Raw genomic sequence first — 14,598 nt, 5'->3', positions numbered from 1 at the left:
TGCAGACTCTTCAGTCTTCCACGGGTATCGCATGACACGGAGGCACTTAGCTACATGCAGGCAATACACACGTACACATAAAATAAAAATAATAAATAAAATTAAAAGGAAAAAAAAAAGAACCTGCTTTCTTTTCACAGGATCTTTTTTTTTAATAGTTCCTTACTATGCCTCAAAGCCTAGGACATTTATAATTGAATAAATAGGACTAGGGATGTAACTCAGTGAATATAGCACTACTACCCAGCATGCACAAAATTCTGGGTTCAATCTCCAGCACTGTGTAAAGCCAGACATAGAGATACACATCTGCTATACAGGCACTACAAAGGTAAAGGCAAGAAGATCAGGAGTTCAAGGTCATCCTCAGCTACATAGCCAGTTCAAGATCAACCTGGAATACAAGAGATTGTCTCAAAAAATCAAAAACAGGAGCTGGATGGATGGCTCGGTGGTTAAGGGCACTAGCTGCTCTTGCAGAGGACCCGGGTTTGATTCCCAGCACCCACATGGCAGCTAACAACTGTCCATAGTGCTAGTTCCAGGGGAATCCAACACCCTCTTCTGACCTCTGTGGGCACTATACAACCTGGGTACACTTATATACATACAGGCAATATACTCATATTTTATTATTTTAATTTTATGTGCATGAGTGTATTGCCTGCATGTATGTGAGTGTACCCATGTCATGCAATGCCACGGAGGTCAGAAGAGGATTTCAGATTCCCCTGGAACTGGAGTTAAGGATGGTTCATAGCCACCATGTGGGTGCTGGGAATCAAACCTGGGTCCTCTGCAAGAGCAGTCAGTGCTCTTAACCACTGAGCCATCTCTAGCCCCATAAATGAAATATTTTTACAAATCAAAAACAAGCGGGCATGGTGCTGCTCAGCTTTAATCCCAGCACTTGGTAAGCAGAGGCAGGCAGATCTCTGTGAGATGGAGGCCAGTCTGGTCTATAAAACAAGTTCCAGATCAGCTGGGGCTACAGGGAGACCCTGTCTCAAACCAAACAAAATAAGACCAAAAAAAAAAAAAATCAGGAACAAACAAATAAATAAATCTTTACAATTTGTATTATTTATATTTCTTAGTTGCTTTCGCTACTGGGCAGTGGTGTCCATGCCTGGTCAGAATCAAAACAGGGATTAGTGATGAAAGTGATTTTAGCTACACAGACGCTTCCTCTAGAGAAAATATGCTAGTTCCTATAAACCCTGTGTTTTCTGGGACACCAGTCCTTTGTTTTTCCTTTTTTTTCTTTCCTTTCTCTCTCTCTCTCTCTCTCTCTCTCTCTCTCTCTCTCTCTCTCTCTCTCTCTCTTGTCTTTTTTGAGACAGGGTCTTCCTGTAGCCCCAGTTAGCCTCGACCTCATTATGTAGACCAGGCTGTCTTCCATTTCATAGCGATCCATCTGGCTCTGCCTTTCCAGTGCTGGGATTAAAGGTGTGTGCCACCATGCCCACCACCACCTTATTTTTTGAGACAGGGTCTTCCACTGAACGTGGAGTTCACTGATTGGGCGAGACTAACTGACCAATGACCCCCCAAGGATCTGCCTAGCTCCACCTTCCCCAGGCAGGGATTACAGACTGCTGATATGCCTGGCTTTTTACCTGGAGGCTGGGAATCTGAACTCAGGTCCTCATGCTTGAGTGGCAGGCACAGTTGAATGGGTCATCATCACCCCAGATCCTATCTCCTATCCTTGTAATTCTGCTTCTGTGTAACTTTGAACTGATCCCTGCATAACTCTGGGCTTCAGCCTCCTTGGTGAAAAATGGCACAATAATCTCTGCTTCCTTCACAGCCCCTAGGAGACACCAAGATCAAGCAGGTTCCTATTTTTTTTAAAAAAGAAGTCCAGGATGAACAAGAAGAATAATGCTAACTTTTTTGTTGTTGTTTTGTTTTTGACCTTTTTGAGACAGGTTCTCTCTGTACTCCCAGCTGGTCTGCAACTTGCTATGTAGACCAGGCTGGCCTCAAACTCACAGAGATCCGCCTGCCTTTGCCTCCTAGCTGGGATTAAAGGTGTGCACTAGGCCTGCTAGCTTCATTTTTATTCTTTACACTTACTCCATGTGTGTGTGTGCCTGCACAGATGTGCCACAGAATATGTGTGGAGGTGAGAGGACAATTTTCAGGAGCCAGTTCTCTTCTTCCACCATGTGGGTCCTAGAGATCGAACTCAGGTCACTGGGCTTTGGTGACAAGCACCTTTACCTGCTAAGCCATCTGGCCAGTCTGTTAACCTTCTATAAGGTAAAGTCCCTGAAAGGACAGAAAATTCATCACTAGGATGTAGGAAATGATTACTATGAGTCTGCAGGAAGCATAATTGTTTCCTAACTATACTTTCACCAAAGGTTGAGAAAGGTCTTTTGGGACTGGATGAACTTTCACACATCAAAAAGCTGTAGATATTATTTCCCTGTCCAAGACAGGCTCATTTCTCTGGAGAAAATCTATCTTTCTCTTGATTTCAAAGTCAGGGATCGTGTGTGTGTGTGTGTGTGTGTGTGTGTGTGTGTGTGTGTGTGTGCGCGCAGTCATGGGGCTTGAGCCCAGGGACCTGTGCGCTTCCTAAGCACTCTGTCACTGTGCTATACCGAAGCCCTCTTCTTTTTTTTATTTTGACAACAGGCTGGCTTTGAATACACTCTGTAGCCCAGACAAGCTTTGAACTCGTGGTTCTCGTGCCTCAGCCTCCCAAAATAGCTGAGATTACAAGTCTGCACCATTAAGACTGGCTTAATGCCTGTTACTATAGAACTCATTATACAACTTTTTCGGAATATAAAAACGCAGGAAGGAGAAACGTTCCTCTAATCACACTAGAGAGCTCTGCACTTGTAAAGAGCAAACAAAATCGGGCTTTCTTGTTACAGCAATTTTGTGTATCGGGGTGATTTTCCCCTGATTATACAAAGTTTTATAGAAAGGGGGATCCCAGGATACAAACTTGTTGCAATGTATTTAACCAATCTTATTGTTAGATATTTGAGCTATTTATTTTTTGGTGTTGGGCTTTCGGGCTGTTTTTAATAAAGCAATCAACATCTTTGTTACAAAATCATTACAGATATCCTTACGTCCTTTGAATTTCTAGCAGTGCACTTACCGGCCCAAAGGGCATTGATACATTATTGCCAATTTGTTTTCTAAGTGATTACACCCACTTACACTCCCACGCGTTCTTAAGCTTTAAATGGAGCCGCTGGTGTCATTAACTGTCAAACGCCTGAATTAGAACTCCGCGCGCAACTTGTGTCTTCCTTCTCGTTTTCCCGCCCACTGCACACACAGGCAGGGAGCCCAGTTCAGCCCACGATGGCCCGCCTCTTCCTCACTCCCGCACCCATTCTATCCAATCAGAAGTAGGGTCCTTTAGCCTCGCCGTCCTATTGGTCGGCGGTCGTGTCCATCGCTCTCGGGGGGCGGGCGATGAGGGCTGAAGGACGCGGCGAGCTGCCAGTGCGATCCGGGGGTAGGGCGTGCGTGGCTTGCGTGGAGCTGGCCTGTAGACACCGAACCTGTGAGGTGTGCGGGTGGCTGGCAGCGAAAGACTTCGGCGGACATGGCTCCAAACGCGCTGGCGGCGGAATCCGAGTACCGGAAAGGCATCCGGGCCGTGTTGCTCGGGCCACCCGGGGCTGGGAAGGGGACCCAGGTGAGCGTCCGATCGGGTCTTAAGTCAGGGCAGCCGGAGCTGGGCGGTGGGCCCAGGCCTGCGGGGTCTATATCCCGGGAGATTGGAATTGGAGTGCTGGGACACTCGGTCCTAAGGGGCCGTGATAGAGGGTGCAGGGGCCGTTGGATGCCTTTAGAGCCTGGGAAGTTCGTAGGGTAAGCGACCCCGGGGCCGAGTGGAAGCCTTGCTTTTCGACCCACGTGCCCAGTGCGTTGGGAGTGGATTGTTCTGAATCATGATAACGTCCAGGCACAAGGGGGTAGAACTTTTTTTTTTTTTAATGATTAATGAATTAGCAGAGTGGGGCAGAGTGGGAGCTGGCGAGCTGCTCAAGGCGTACTGCCAAGAATGAGGCAAGACCTATGTGAGTGGCGGGTGTTGGGGGGAGTGGGAGAAAACCCTCCCTGTTCATCCCAAACTTGGGGTTTATAGTCTTTGGAGTCAATAAAGGTTCAGAGTAGGAACCTTTGGATAGTGCCCAAGCTTGGAGACTAGGAATGCTCCTGGGAGCTTCTGCCGCCCAAAATGACTCAAATGATTTTAGGTGAGAGGGATCTTGGAAACCTAGTGTGTTGCATCCTCAGATAAGAAAACAGATCCAGAGAGGTCAGAGGACCTTCCCAAGTTAGTGACATTGGTTTCATGGACTGGAATCTCAGAAGCCTTGTGTCTCCAGAGGATTGGAGTTTGAAGTTGCCTTCTGCCCTACTGCAGGGCCTTACTTGGCAACCGGGCTCTCTCCAGATGTGGGACATAGTACAGATCAGGGTTGGGTTTTATAATCTTACTTAGGATTTGGAAGCCTGTATGTCAGGTTATTGATGTCCCCCTCTCCTGGCCAGGATTTGGCATCACCTTGGGCTTTTGCTGATCATTAAGCTTCAAAAAGGGAATTCTTGCAAGTCTGGGTGCTCAGGCAAATGGGAATTGCTTTATGCTCACTCTTCCTAACACCAAGTTTATTGTCAATATTCTTGAAAGATGACTTTAGACCTCTTACATTTACTTATCTCCATCTGTGTGTGTGCACATGGATTCCCACATGTGATGGTCAGGACAACTTGTGGGAGTCATTCTCGCCTTCCAACATGGTGGGTCCTGGGGATGGGACTTGGATGGTCAGTCTTGATGGAAAAGCTTTCACTCACTGAACCATCTCTCCTGCTCGTCTTGATGGGTTTTAAAGTTTTGGCAAACAGATCATCATCCTACTCATTGTTGGGACCCCCACAATACCCAGCACATAACTTGACATTTGATGAGGTCACTAGAAATGGGTAAATGGGGGCTGGAGAGATGGCTCAGCAGTTAAGAGCACTGACTGCTCTTGCAGAGGACCCAGGTTCGATTCCCAGCACCCACATGATGGCTACAAACCATCCTTAACTCCAGTTCCAGGAAATCTGAAGCCCTGTTCTGACCGCCTTAGCATTGCACGACACGGGTGCACTCACATACGTGCCGGCAATACACTCATACACATAAAATAAAAATAATAAATGAAATATTTTAAAAAAAAGAAATGGGTAAATGACACAAAGTCATGGGGGTGATAAAGAGGATGGTGTTCATTTCCTCTGACTTTACCTCTGCTTCTGGGCCCTAGGTCAAAAAGGGCACTGTGCCCCTTCTCTCTATAAACTTAACAGGTTCTTTGGGGCTCTGCCTAGTCCCCTTGTACTTGTGTTAACATTACTTCTTTCCTGTTGCAGTTATTGGGTAAGATGCAGTCTACAGATCTTTAATCCTAGACTTGGTGAACTTCTGCTGTGAAATGCTAAGTACAGATAGGATCGCTCATCTGTGGAGTTTTTGTTTTGTTTATAGTTTATATTGAAATTGATAGTTTCAGTCGTTGTGAAATGGATAACTCATTCCAGTACTGAGTCAAGGGCTTTCTAGTCTAGCAAGCTATGTTACTTCTTCACTTCTGCCTTGTCACCTGGAAACCGAAAAGCTCACCAGGCTACTGGAAAGTCACGTTCTTTCTGTGTGGGAGCACCTGTTCATTCCTTGATGGTCTGCACATACCAGATGCCAGTGACTATTGACTCCCTCAGCAGTGTATCCTCACTCCAGCTGTGATGTAGTTTAATGTCAATGCTGATTAATTAAGGTTTGGAAGAAAATTATACTGATGAGCCCACTGAAGAGGGTGTGGGCATGGTAGGAGTTGACCTGAGAAGGCTTTGTGAAGTGAGTAGAGCTGCAGCTTAAAAGGTGTGTGTGGGGCTCACGACTGTAATCCCAGCTCTCCAAAGACTGAGGCAGGAGGATTGTCAAAGTTTGAGGCCAGCCTGGCTATAGAGTGAGACACTGTCTCAGAAAGCAACACAACAAAAGAACTGAGATTTCAAAAAAGTAAAATGCACACAAGTCACTTAACCTCTGTCCCTTTTCATAACGGAAGCAATAAGAATTCAATTGTTGTCGTTTTATAGCTTTGAACAAAAGTTCACACAGGTTCCAAAGTGGCAGCCTGTAGCAGCATTCAGCCTGCGGACACACCCCACCCACACACACCCAAACTTTTTATGACAGTAAGTTTGAAATGCAGAAGAGCAGCCATAGTGGTGCAGGTGTAGCTGATCCCAGCGAACAGGGAGACCAGAGGAGGAAGATCTCAAGTTCCGGGCTCGATTAGGCTAAGTGTGAGACCAGCCTAAGCAAGTGTAAGACCTTGCCTCAAACTACACAGTAGTGGTCTCCACAAACTCCTCCTCAGCTATGAAATGGCTACAAACCAGATGCACAATGATGTTCAGCTTTTGATTGTATTTATGAAAACTTGTACAATTTTTTTCTGTATACAAATCACCAAATCACAGATTAGCCCCTTTTGATCCTTGCTGTAATGAGGGGCTCTCTGGGCCTTTCTTTCTCTCCTTTGGAGAAATAAGCTTTATCCTCCTCTTATTTGGCGATCTTTGATTCCAAAATATAAATACAATTTTCTGTGTGACTATTTTGTGGTAACTACAAATGAATATTTTAATTAGATAAGTTATACCAAAAGGAAAATCCCATGTCTAAATTAAAGATAAAAAATTATAAAATAAATAAACAATGGTATAATCAGACCCAGTAACCGTCAACTGGTAGCCATTCCTTCCCCATCCATGCTCCCTACAAATTACTATAAAGCAGCTCCAAGCATCATAACATCTTATATTTTATTTTATTTTTTTTTTAGTGTATGAGTGTATGCCTACGTGTATGTAAGTACACCTGTGTTGTGCAATGCCTTTGGAGGTCAGAAGAGGGTGTTGGATTCCCCTGGAACTGGAGTTATGGACAGTTGTTAGCTGCCATATGGGTGCTGGGATTTGAACCTGGATCCCCTGCAAGAACAGCCAGTATTCTTAACCTCTAAGCCATCTCTCTAGCCCATATCATAGCATCTTATGTAAATATTTTAATATCTATAAAAAGATGAATTCTTTTTAACAATATGTAAGTATATACAATATCCCCTAAAAATTTAACTTTTTTTGTTTGTTTTTGAGACAAGGTCTTCCTGTAGCCACAGCTGGACTGGAACTTACTATGTAGACCAGGCTGGCCTTGATCAGAGACCCACCTGCTTCTGATTCTTGAGTGCTGGGATTAAAACCATTAAAACCATGCCTGGTTAAAATTTAACAATTTTTTAATAGGAGTCAGAATTCAAATTTCCATTAGTCTCACAAATATGTTAGTTTGTTGGTGTTTTGGATTTTTTTGAGACAGGTGTCCCTGTAGTCCCAGCTGGCCTGGAACTTGCTGTGTAGACCACACTGGCCTTGAGCTGGGATTAAAGGCCTGTGCCACTGCTCCCTGCCATGAATGTGAGAGGGTTTTTTTGTTCCTTATTTAAAATTTATTCTATTTAATGTATGAGTGTGTGTGTGTGTGTGTGTGTGTGTGTGAGAGAGAGAGAGAGAGAGAGAGAGAGAGAGAGAGAGAGAGAGAGAGAGAACGAACTATGGTGCACACATGGAGGGTAGAGGACAACTTTCAGAATCAGTTCTGTCTTTCCACCATCTCTGGGGATTGAATTCAACTCATCGGGCTTGGTGGCAAGCATCATTACCCTGAGTCATCTTGCCAGCCCTATTCCTCTTTAAAAAGAGATTATTTTTAGTTTATGTGTATGAGTATTTTGTCTGAATGGATGTAAGTATACCACAAGTGTGCAATGCCTGTGGAGGCCAAAATAGGGTGTCAGGTTCCCTGGAACAGTAGCTATTGCTGGTTGTTAGTTACCATGTAGGTGCTGGGAACTGAGCCTGGGTCCTCTAGAAACGCAGTAAGTGCTCTTAACTGCTGAGCCATCTCTCCAGCCTCTACTGTTCCTCTTTTGTTTTGTTTTTTTGGTCTTTTCCAGACAGGGTCTCCCTGTAGCTCCAGCTGGCCTGGAACTTGCTATGTAGGCTAGGCTCGACTTGAACTCATAGATCCACCTGCCTCTGCATCCCAAGTGCCCAGCTTGTTCCTTTTTTTTTTTTTTTTTTTTTTTTTTTTTTTTTTTGAAAAAGGAGATAAAATCCCAGCTGTCCTGGAACTCACTATGTAGATCAGGCTGGCCTCGAACTCACAACGATCTGCATGCCTCTGCCTCTCAACATTTTTACTTTTGTAAGAATTCTCCATGCCTCTGCCTCCCAAGTGCTGGGATTAAAGGTGTGTACCACCACGCCTGGCTGTTCCTCTTTTTTTGATACTGCAGTTTTCAGTTTTGTGAAAGAAACTAGGTGCTCCTGGGAATATTGTCCCTCTTTCCAGAATTTTCCATTATATTCCTCTGGTATATTTACCATCCTCCTCTCTTATTCCTGAAAATATTTAATTTACTTCCTCTAATTAATCAGGTTCAGATTTTGGGTTTGTTCGTTTGTTTGTTTGTTTTTGCCCAGCTACCATACATACTGCACTGCTCTTCATTAGGAGACCTCCAATAGTTTGTCTCTGAGGTAATCAGAGTTGCCAGTCAGTGCTAAGTCTGGTAATTAATTGTGGGTGACAAAATGCTAGTCTAATTATATTGCTCCTTTTTCATTCCTTAGCCAAAATTTCTCTTCCTCTCTTCCCTCTCTCCCCCACTCTTTTTTTTGGGGACAGGGCCTCACTGTGTTGCACAGATCCGCTGCAAACTCACTGCAGTCCTGCCTCAGCCTGCTCGGTGCTAGGATTACAGTGTGCCCACGTGGCTGGCGCTTGGCTTACTTTTCTATAGCGAGACCTACCATCCGCTGTTTGCTTACCCAGCCGTGCGGTTTATATAGAAAAGTCTATTAACTGCTTGGTCTGTTCCGTTTGTCAGCTTTCAAAATAATGGGTTGGCCATGGAATTTTTTTAGTTGTGAAATTAAAAAACGAAACAAAACCCCCAGTTGGTCTCTCTTGAGAAATCAGATCTGGCAGGCAATAGGCCTCTGTTCCAGTGTGGCAGGAGCCACTCATAACTGAGTGATATTGCTACTTTGGATGGTCAACCATAGGCCCTCTTGTCCCCTGCAGAATCCCCTTCACTGTGGCTTCCATTAGACTCATTCATTTGCATAGACTGCCTGGTCCCCATCGGCAGATATTTGCAGTTTTGACTTGCTAGTGCCTAGGGCTTGAGTGAAGTTTGTCTTCTTTCCACTACTTCCTGTTATACCTGTATAATTTAGTATTTCATGTTTTATGTTGGCATGACAGAAATAGTTTCCTTTAAAAATTCCTGGCCTGGGAAGGTGGCTCAGTGGGCAAAAGGCAGGCTCCACAAGCCTGAAGACCTGGGTCATATCCCCAAAGCCCACATAAAAGCTAGACACAATAGGGCACTTGTCTGGGAGAATAACCAGAAGCTCATGAACCAGCTAGCCTGGCATATGAAGCGGTGAACAAGGGAGACCTGTCTCAAGCCAGGTGGAAGGGTTGTCATCCTCTGACTTCGTAGATGTGCCATGGCACATGTGCACCTGCACTCACACACATTTAAACACCTACACACACAAAAATTCCTTGTTTATGTTTTAAAATAGTTAATCATTTGAAAATTCTGCTTTGGGGTTGGAGTAATTTTTTTTTTTTTTTGAGACAGGGTCTCCCTGTAGCCCCAGCCGTCCTGGAACTCACTATGTAGACCAGGCTGGCCTTGAATTCACAGAGATCCACCTGCATCTGCCTCCCAAATGTTGGGATTAAAGGTGTCCACCACCACGCCTGGCTGGAGAGATGTTTTAAAGCATCTGTAATATTTAGGTTTATTATTGATTTATATAAATTCTTGTCTCTCTCTTCCTTTTGGAGTTAGATGCTCCTACACTGTGACCCAAACTAAAAATGTCCTCCTCCCCTCCATCCATCCTTCCTTCTCTTTCTTTCTTCCTAGCTGAGGACCAACTGAACCCAGAGCCTTGTGCTTATTAGGCAAGTGCTTTACCGCTGAGCTAGGAACCCCACCCAAAAAGTGTTTCTTAGTTGGGTATGGTAGTACATGTAATCCCAGCACTTGGAAGGCTGAGGTATGAAAATGATGAGTTCAAGGACAGCCTAGGCTAACAGTGAGACCCTGTCTCACAAATGGGGAAGTTTAAAAAAAAGACTACAGAAAAAGACAGAAAGGGGAGACTAGAGGAAGGAAAAGCACATTCCTTCATGAAAAGCTTGGGCCGAGGGCTGTGGAGAAACTTTTAGGTTGTACCTCTAGGACCCATACATAAGAGCAGCTTATCTGCAGGAGTAAAGGAGATACACAGAGGACACTTTTTTTTGTTGTTGTTTTCTTTGAGATGCACTCATTTAGCCTTGACTGACCTCCAACACACTATGTGGCTGAGGACAGCCCTGAACTTCTGGTCCTTGTGCCTGCACCTCCCAAGTGCTGGGATTACAGGTGTGTGTCATCACAGCACTGGGCTCAAATTCAGGGCTTCATGCATGCTAGGCAAACATTCTACCAAATGAGCTCCACCCATGGCCCACTGTGGAGTGCTATTAGAAGGTATACGAAGTTTGTGCAGGGCATTAAGTTCCAAACCAGGATATTTTGTCTTGGTGCCGATGTCTGCCTACATAAACACTAGCAAGTTTGTAAATGTGTGTGCTGGGGTGTGGGTATATCCTGCAGTATTGTAGGGCATGGTTCTAGCTGCTGTGCAAGAGCATTGAAGGCCGAGACGGGGGCTGGAGAGATGATGGCCCAGTGCTTAAGAGCACTGACTACTCTTGCAGAGGGCCCGGGTTTTTTTCCCAGCACCCACATGGCAGCTAACAACTGTCAGTAATCCAGTTCCAGGGGATCTGACACCCTGTTCTGACTTCCACAGGGAAACCCTGTCTCAAAAAGACCAAAAAAAATAAAGTGGGAAAGACTAGAGGCAGATGATTGTTAGGCAAGAAAACAGGTGCTCGGAGAACTGAAGTTTCCCTTTATTTTCTGATGACATCACTATATTGGATCTTCTTGCATACATAGGCCTATTAAACCCAGCACTGGGAATGTAGTTAGAGTACTTAGCATGCATGAGGTTCTGGATTTAATCCTCAGGACCAAAAAGACCAAAACAATAATATATTAACTACCCACACTAGCTGGAAGTACACATTGCTCTTTTTTTTAATAACCCACTGAGTCCAGTTAGCTCTGACTGTTGGAATGTTGACTGATCTCGTAAAAGTGACCTTGTGCAAGTGACCATAACTGCAGTTTCTCTTTGTCTGCAACCAAAGTATATTGTGTCTTCAGCAGTAGGGGCTTATTATCCCATTCTGGTGGGCAACCAAAAGTAATGTCGATGGCCTGTACAATTTGGGGGGTGGGGGGACTCTGGAGCCTCCCTCCCTCATAGGGAGGTATCCCATGGTTTATACTCTGGATGAAGAAACTTAGGCCTAGGAAGGTTATATCAGTTATTGTTGAAAGTGAAATGGTGAATAAACAATAGAACCTGACTTCTAGCCCAGCTCTGTACCACCTCAAAACCCAATCTTGTTTTTTTGGTTTGGTTTGTTTGTTTTTTATTTAAGATAGGGTATCACCATGTAGCCCTGGCTGACCTGGAACTCACTAGGTAGACCAGGCACCACTTGAACTCACAAAGATCAGACATCTGTCTGCCTCTGCCTCCTGAGTGCTGGGATTAAAGGTATGAAACACCACACCTGGCCAAAACCCAATCTCTTGCCACTACCCCAGGTCCAATGTTTGGGGTTTTTTTCTTTTTCTTCTTTTTTGGTCTTTTTGAGACAGGATCTCTCTGTAGCCCCAACAGACCTGGAACTCTATGTAGACCAAGCTGACCTTGAACTTGGCCTCCCAAGTGTTGGGATTAAAGGCGAGTGCTACCATGCCCAGCCTAATGTTTATATTTAAGAAAAAGTGTTTTAGAAGATCGTGATGGGGGGTTGGAGATATGGCTCAGTGGTTAAAAGCACTGGATGCTTTTGCAGAGGACCCGCGTTTGATTCCCAGCACCCACATGGTGGCTAACAACTGTCTGTAACTCCAGTTCCAAGGGATCTGATACCTTCTGACCTCCACAGACATTGCATGACATGGGCACACTTACACACATGGAGGCAATACACTCACACACATAAAATAATAAATGAAATATTAAAAATAGAAAAAAGAAGATTGTGATAACACAGATGTTCCTCAGTTTAGGATTGCTCATATCCAGGTAAACCCATGGTAAGCCGTAAATTGAAAATATATTCAATAAATAAATGAAATTTAAAAATTCAGTAAATTACTGAGCATGGTGGCATATGCTTTTAATCCCAGCACTTGGGAGACAGAGGCAGGTGGATCTCTGAGATTGAGGCCAGCCTAGTCTACATATCGAGTTCCAGGCCAGCTGGGGCTACAGGGAGACCCTATCTCAAAAAAGACAAGAAAAAATAAATAAATCTCCGAGCATAGCTTAGTTTATTGACATAATGCACTACAGATTATCAGTTGTTTCCTGCCATGATTGTATGGCTGACTAGAGCTGCCAGTCCCTGCCTCTGCTCAACATCACAAGAATCATATCACTTTTCACCAGCCTAAGAGAGAGATCAAGATTCAAAGAACAGTTTGTATTCAGTGTGAACCTCTTTAAAGCCATTGTAAAGTAGAAAAATCAGAAGTTGGACCATCTTAAATAGGGTCCATTTGTAAGTCCTACTCAGCCATCTTCTTCCACTCCCCAAAACAGTCTTGCACCCTCAGGTTCACACATACAGGTTCTTAATAGAGGGGTTGAGCTAATTCCTTTGCTCAGTAGCAGTCTGGCCAGCAGCCAAGTGAAGCACACGTTGCTGGGGATGTAGCTCAGTGAGAGAGCGCTTGCCTAGCTTTTGTGGGAGACCCTGGGTTCAGCCACCAGTGATGGGGGGAGGAGGGATTAAGCATAATATTAGTGCCCACCCTAGGAATCAGAACCTGCATGTCAACACCGCTCTCCAGGTGATTTAGAGGATCTAGAGCTTAAGTTTGAGACTATGATAAAGTGACTTCATCAGACTTTTGTAGGCTGTAGATAAAGAACAGTGCACAAAAAGAAAGACTATAGCTGGGCATGATGGCGCACGCCTTTAATCCCAGCACTCAGGAGGCAAAGGCAGGCAGATCTCTGTGAGTTCAAGGCCATCTGGGGCTACAGAGAGACCCTGTCTCAAAAAGACTGAAAAAAAAAGAAGTCAGACTATAAAGGAAGTCTTTATTGAATGCCTGATGTGTATCTGATGGTTTGGCACTTTATTTCATTTATCTTCTCAAGGGATGTATGAAATAAGCCAGTTGTCTCAATTTGAGACAACTGTGTGCGTGTCTGTGTGTGCGCATGCTTATGGAGTCCAGAGAACAGCCTTAGGCTTCATTCCTCAGGTATTGTTCACCATTTTTATGAGTGCATTGTCTGCATGTAAGTGCATTCATGTCATGCAAAGTCTGTGGAGGTCAGAAGCGGGTGTCCAATACCTTGGAACTGGATTTACAGATAGTTGTTAGCTGCCATGTGCTGGGAATCTAACCCAGGTCCTCTGCAAGAGCAAGCAGCCAGTGCTCTTAAACACTGAGCCATGTCTCCAGCCCCACCGTTTTCTTTCTTTCTTTCTTTCTTTCTTTCTTTCTTTCTTTCTTTCTTTCTTTCTTTCTTTTCTTTTCTTTCTTTCCTTTCTTTCTTTCTTTCTCTCTCTCTCTCTCTCTCTCTCTCTCTCTCTCTCTCTCTCTCTCTCTTTCTTTCTTTCTTTTTCAGGGTCTCTCACTGGCCTACAGCTCATCAAGTAGGGTAGAATGGCTGACCTGTGAGCCCCAGGGATCTTCCTGTCTTTGCCTCCCCCTCCCCCCAGTGCAAGTACCACCACACCCAGCTTTCTTTTTTCACATAGGTTCTAGGGATAGAGCTCCAGTAATGGTGCTTGCAAAGCAAGTACTTTACTGGCTGAGCTACTGGCTCAGCCCAGGAAACTGACTCTTGATTCTTCAGGAGTTATATGACTAGTCCCATATCACACAGCTGTTGAGTGCCTTAGACAAAATCAGCCCATCCATGGAACGCACACACAGTCCGTGCCACCATGCCACATCTTCTCTACTGGTGCGTGTTCTTCGTGTAGCTGTAGAGTCTGACCACCTGGAAAAGTGATCGTAATTGAACAGTCAAGTTCTGTCAGCACAGCTGTGATATTTTGATCATTTTTTCCTCATGAGGGATCCTGACCTCTATAAATTGTTCACTCAAGTCAATTTTAACAACCGGAGTAGATCGACAGAAAGCACTGCTCTCTGGTGTATGTCCACAGTGCCTGCTGGTTTTCCATTGAGGTCCTGACCTTCATTTTCCAAGCTGCAGAGTCTTTAATGCCTTCTCATTGAGTTCCATTTTGCTGTGAAGTAATTTCTTCACCTTAGTGGAATCAGTCCATGAATCACAAACCAGAACTTC

The 14,598-nt window shown here is 44.6% G+C and overlaps 1 protein-coding gene across 2 annotated transcripts in view; it reads left to right on the top strand.

Moving 5' to 3' along the window:
- Positions 1–3,464: 3,464 nt before the first annotated feature.
- Positions 3,465–14,598, top strand: part of Ak2 (adenylate kinase 2) — a 28,830-nt gene continuing 17,696 nt past the window's right edge. The window contains exon 1 of one of the 2 annotated variants that reach the window (XM_008829213.3): positions 3,465–3,676. In XM_008829213.3, coding sequence (XP_008827435.1) covers positions 3,584–3,676 — 93 coding nt within the window. In that variant the 5' untranslated portion in view covers positions 3,465–3,583. The remainder of the gene's footprint in view (positions 3,677–14,598) is intronic. The other variant, XM_008829214.3, reaches the window with a different exon arrangement.

The sequence above is a fragment of the Nannospalax galili genome, unplaced genomic scaffold (genome assembly GCF_000622305.1).
Source record: "Nannospalax galili isolate Female #2095 unplaced genomic scaffold, S.galili_v1.0 scaffold473, whole genome shotgun sequence".
In the NCBI taxonomy this organism is placed as follows: domain Eukaryota; kingdom Metazoa; phylum Chordata; class Mammalia; order Rodentia; family Spalacidae; genus Nannospalax; species Nannospalax galili.
Note: the sequence above shows the minus strand (reverse complement) of the source record. Positions and strands in the feature narration are given on the sequence as shown.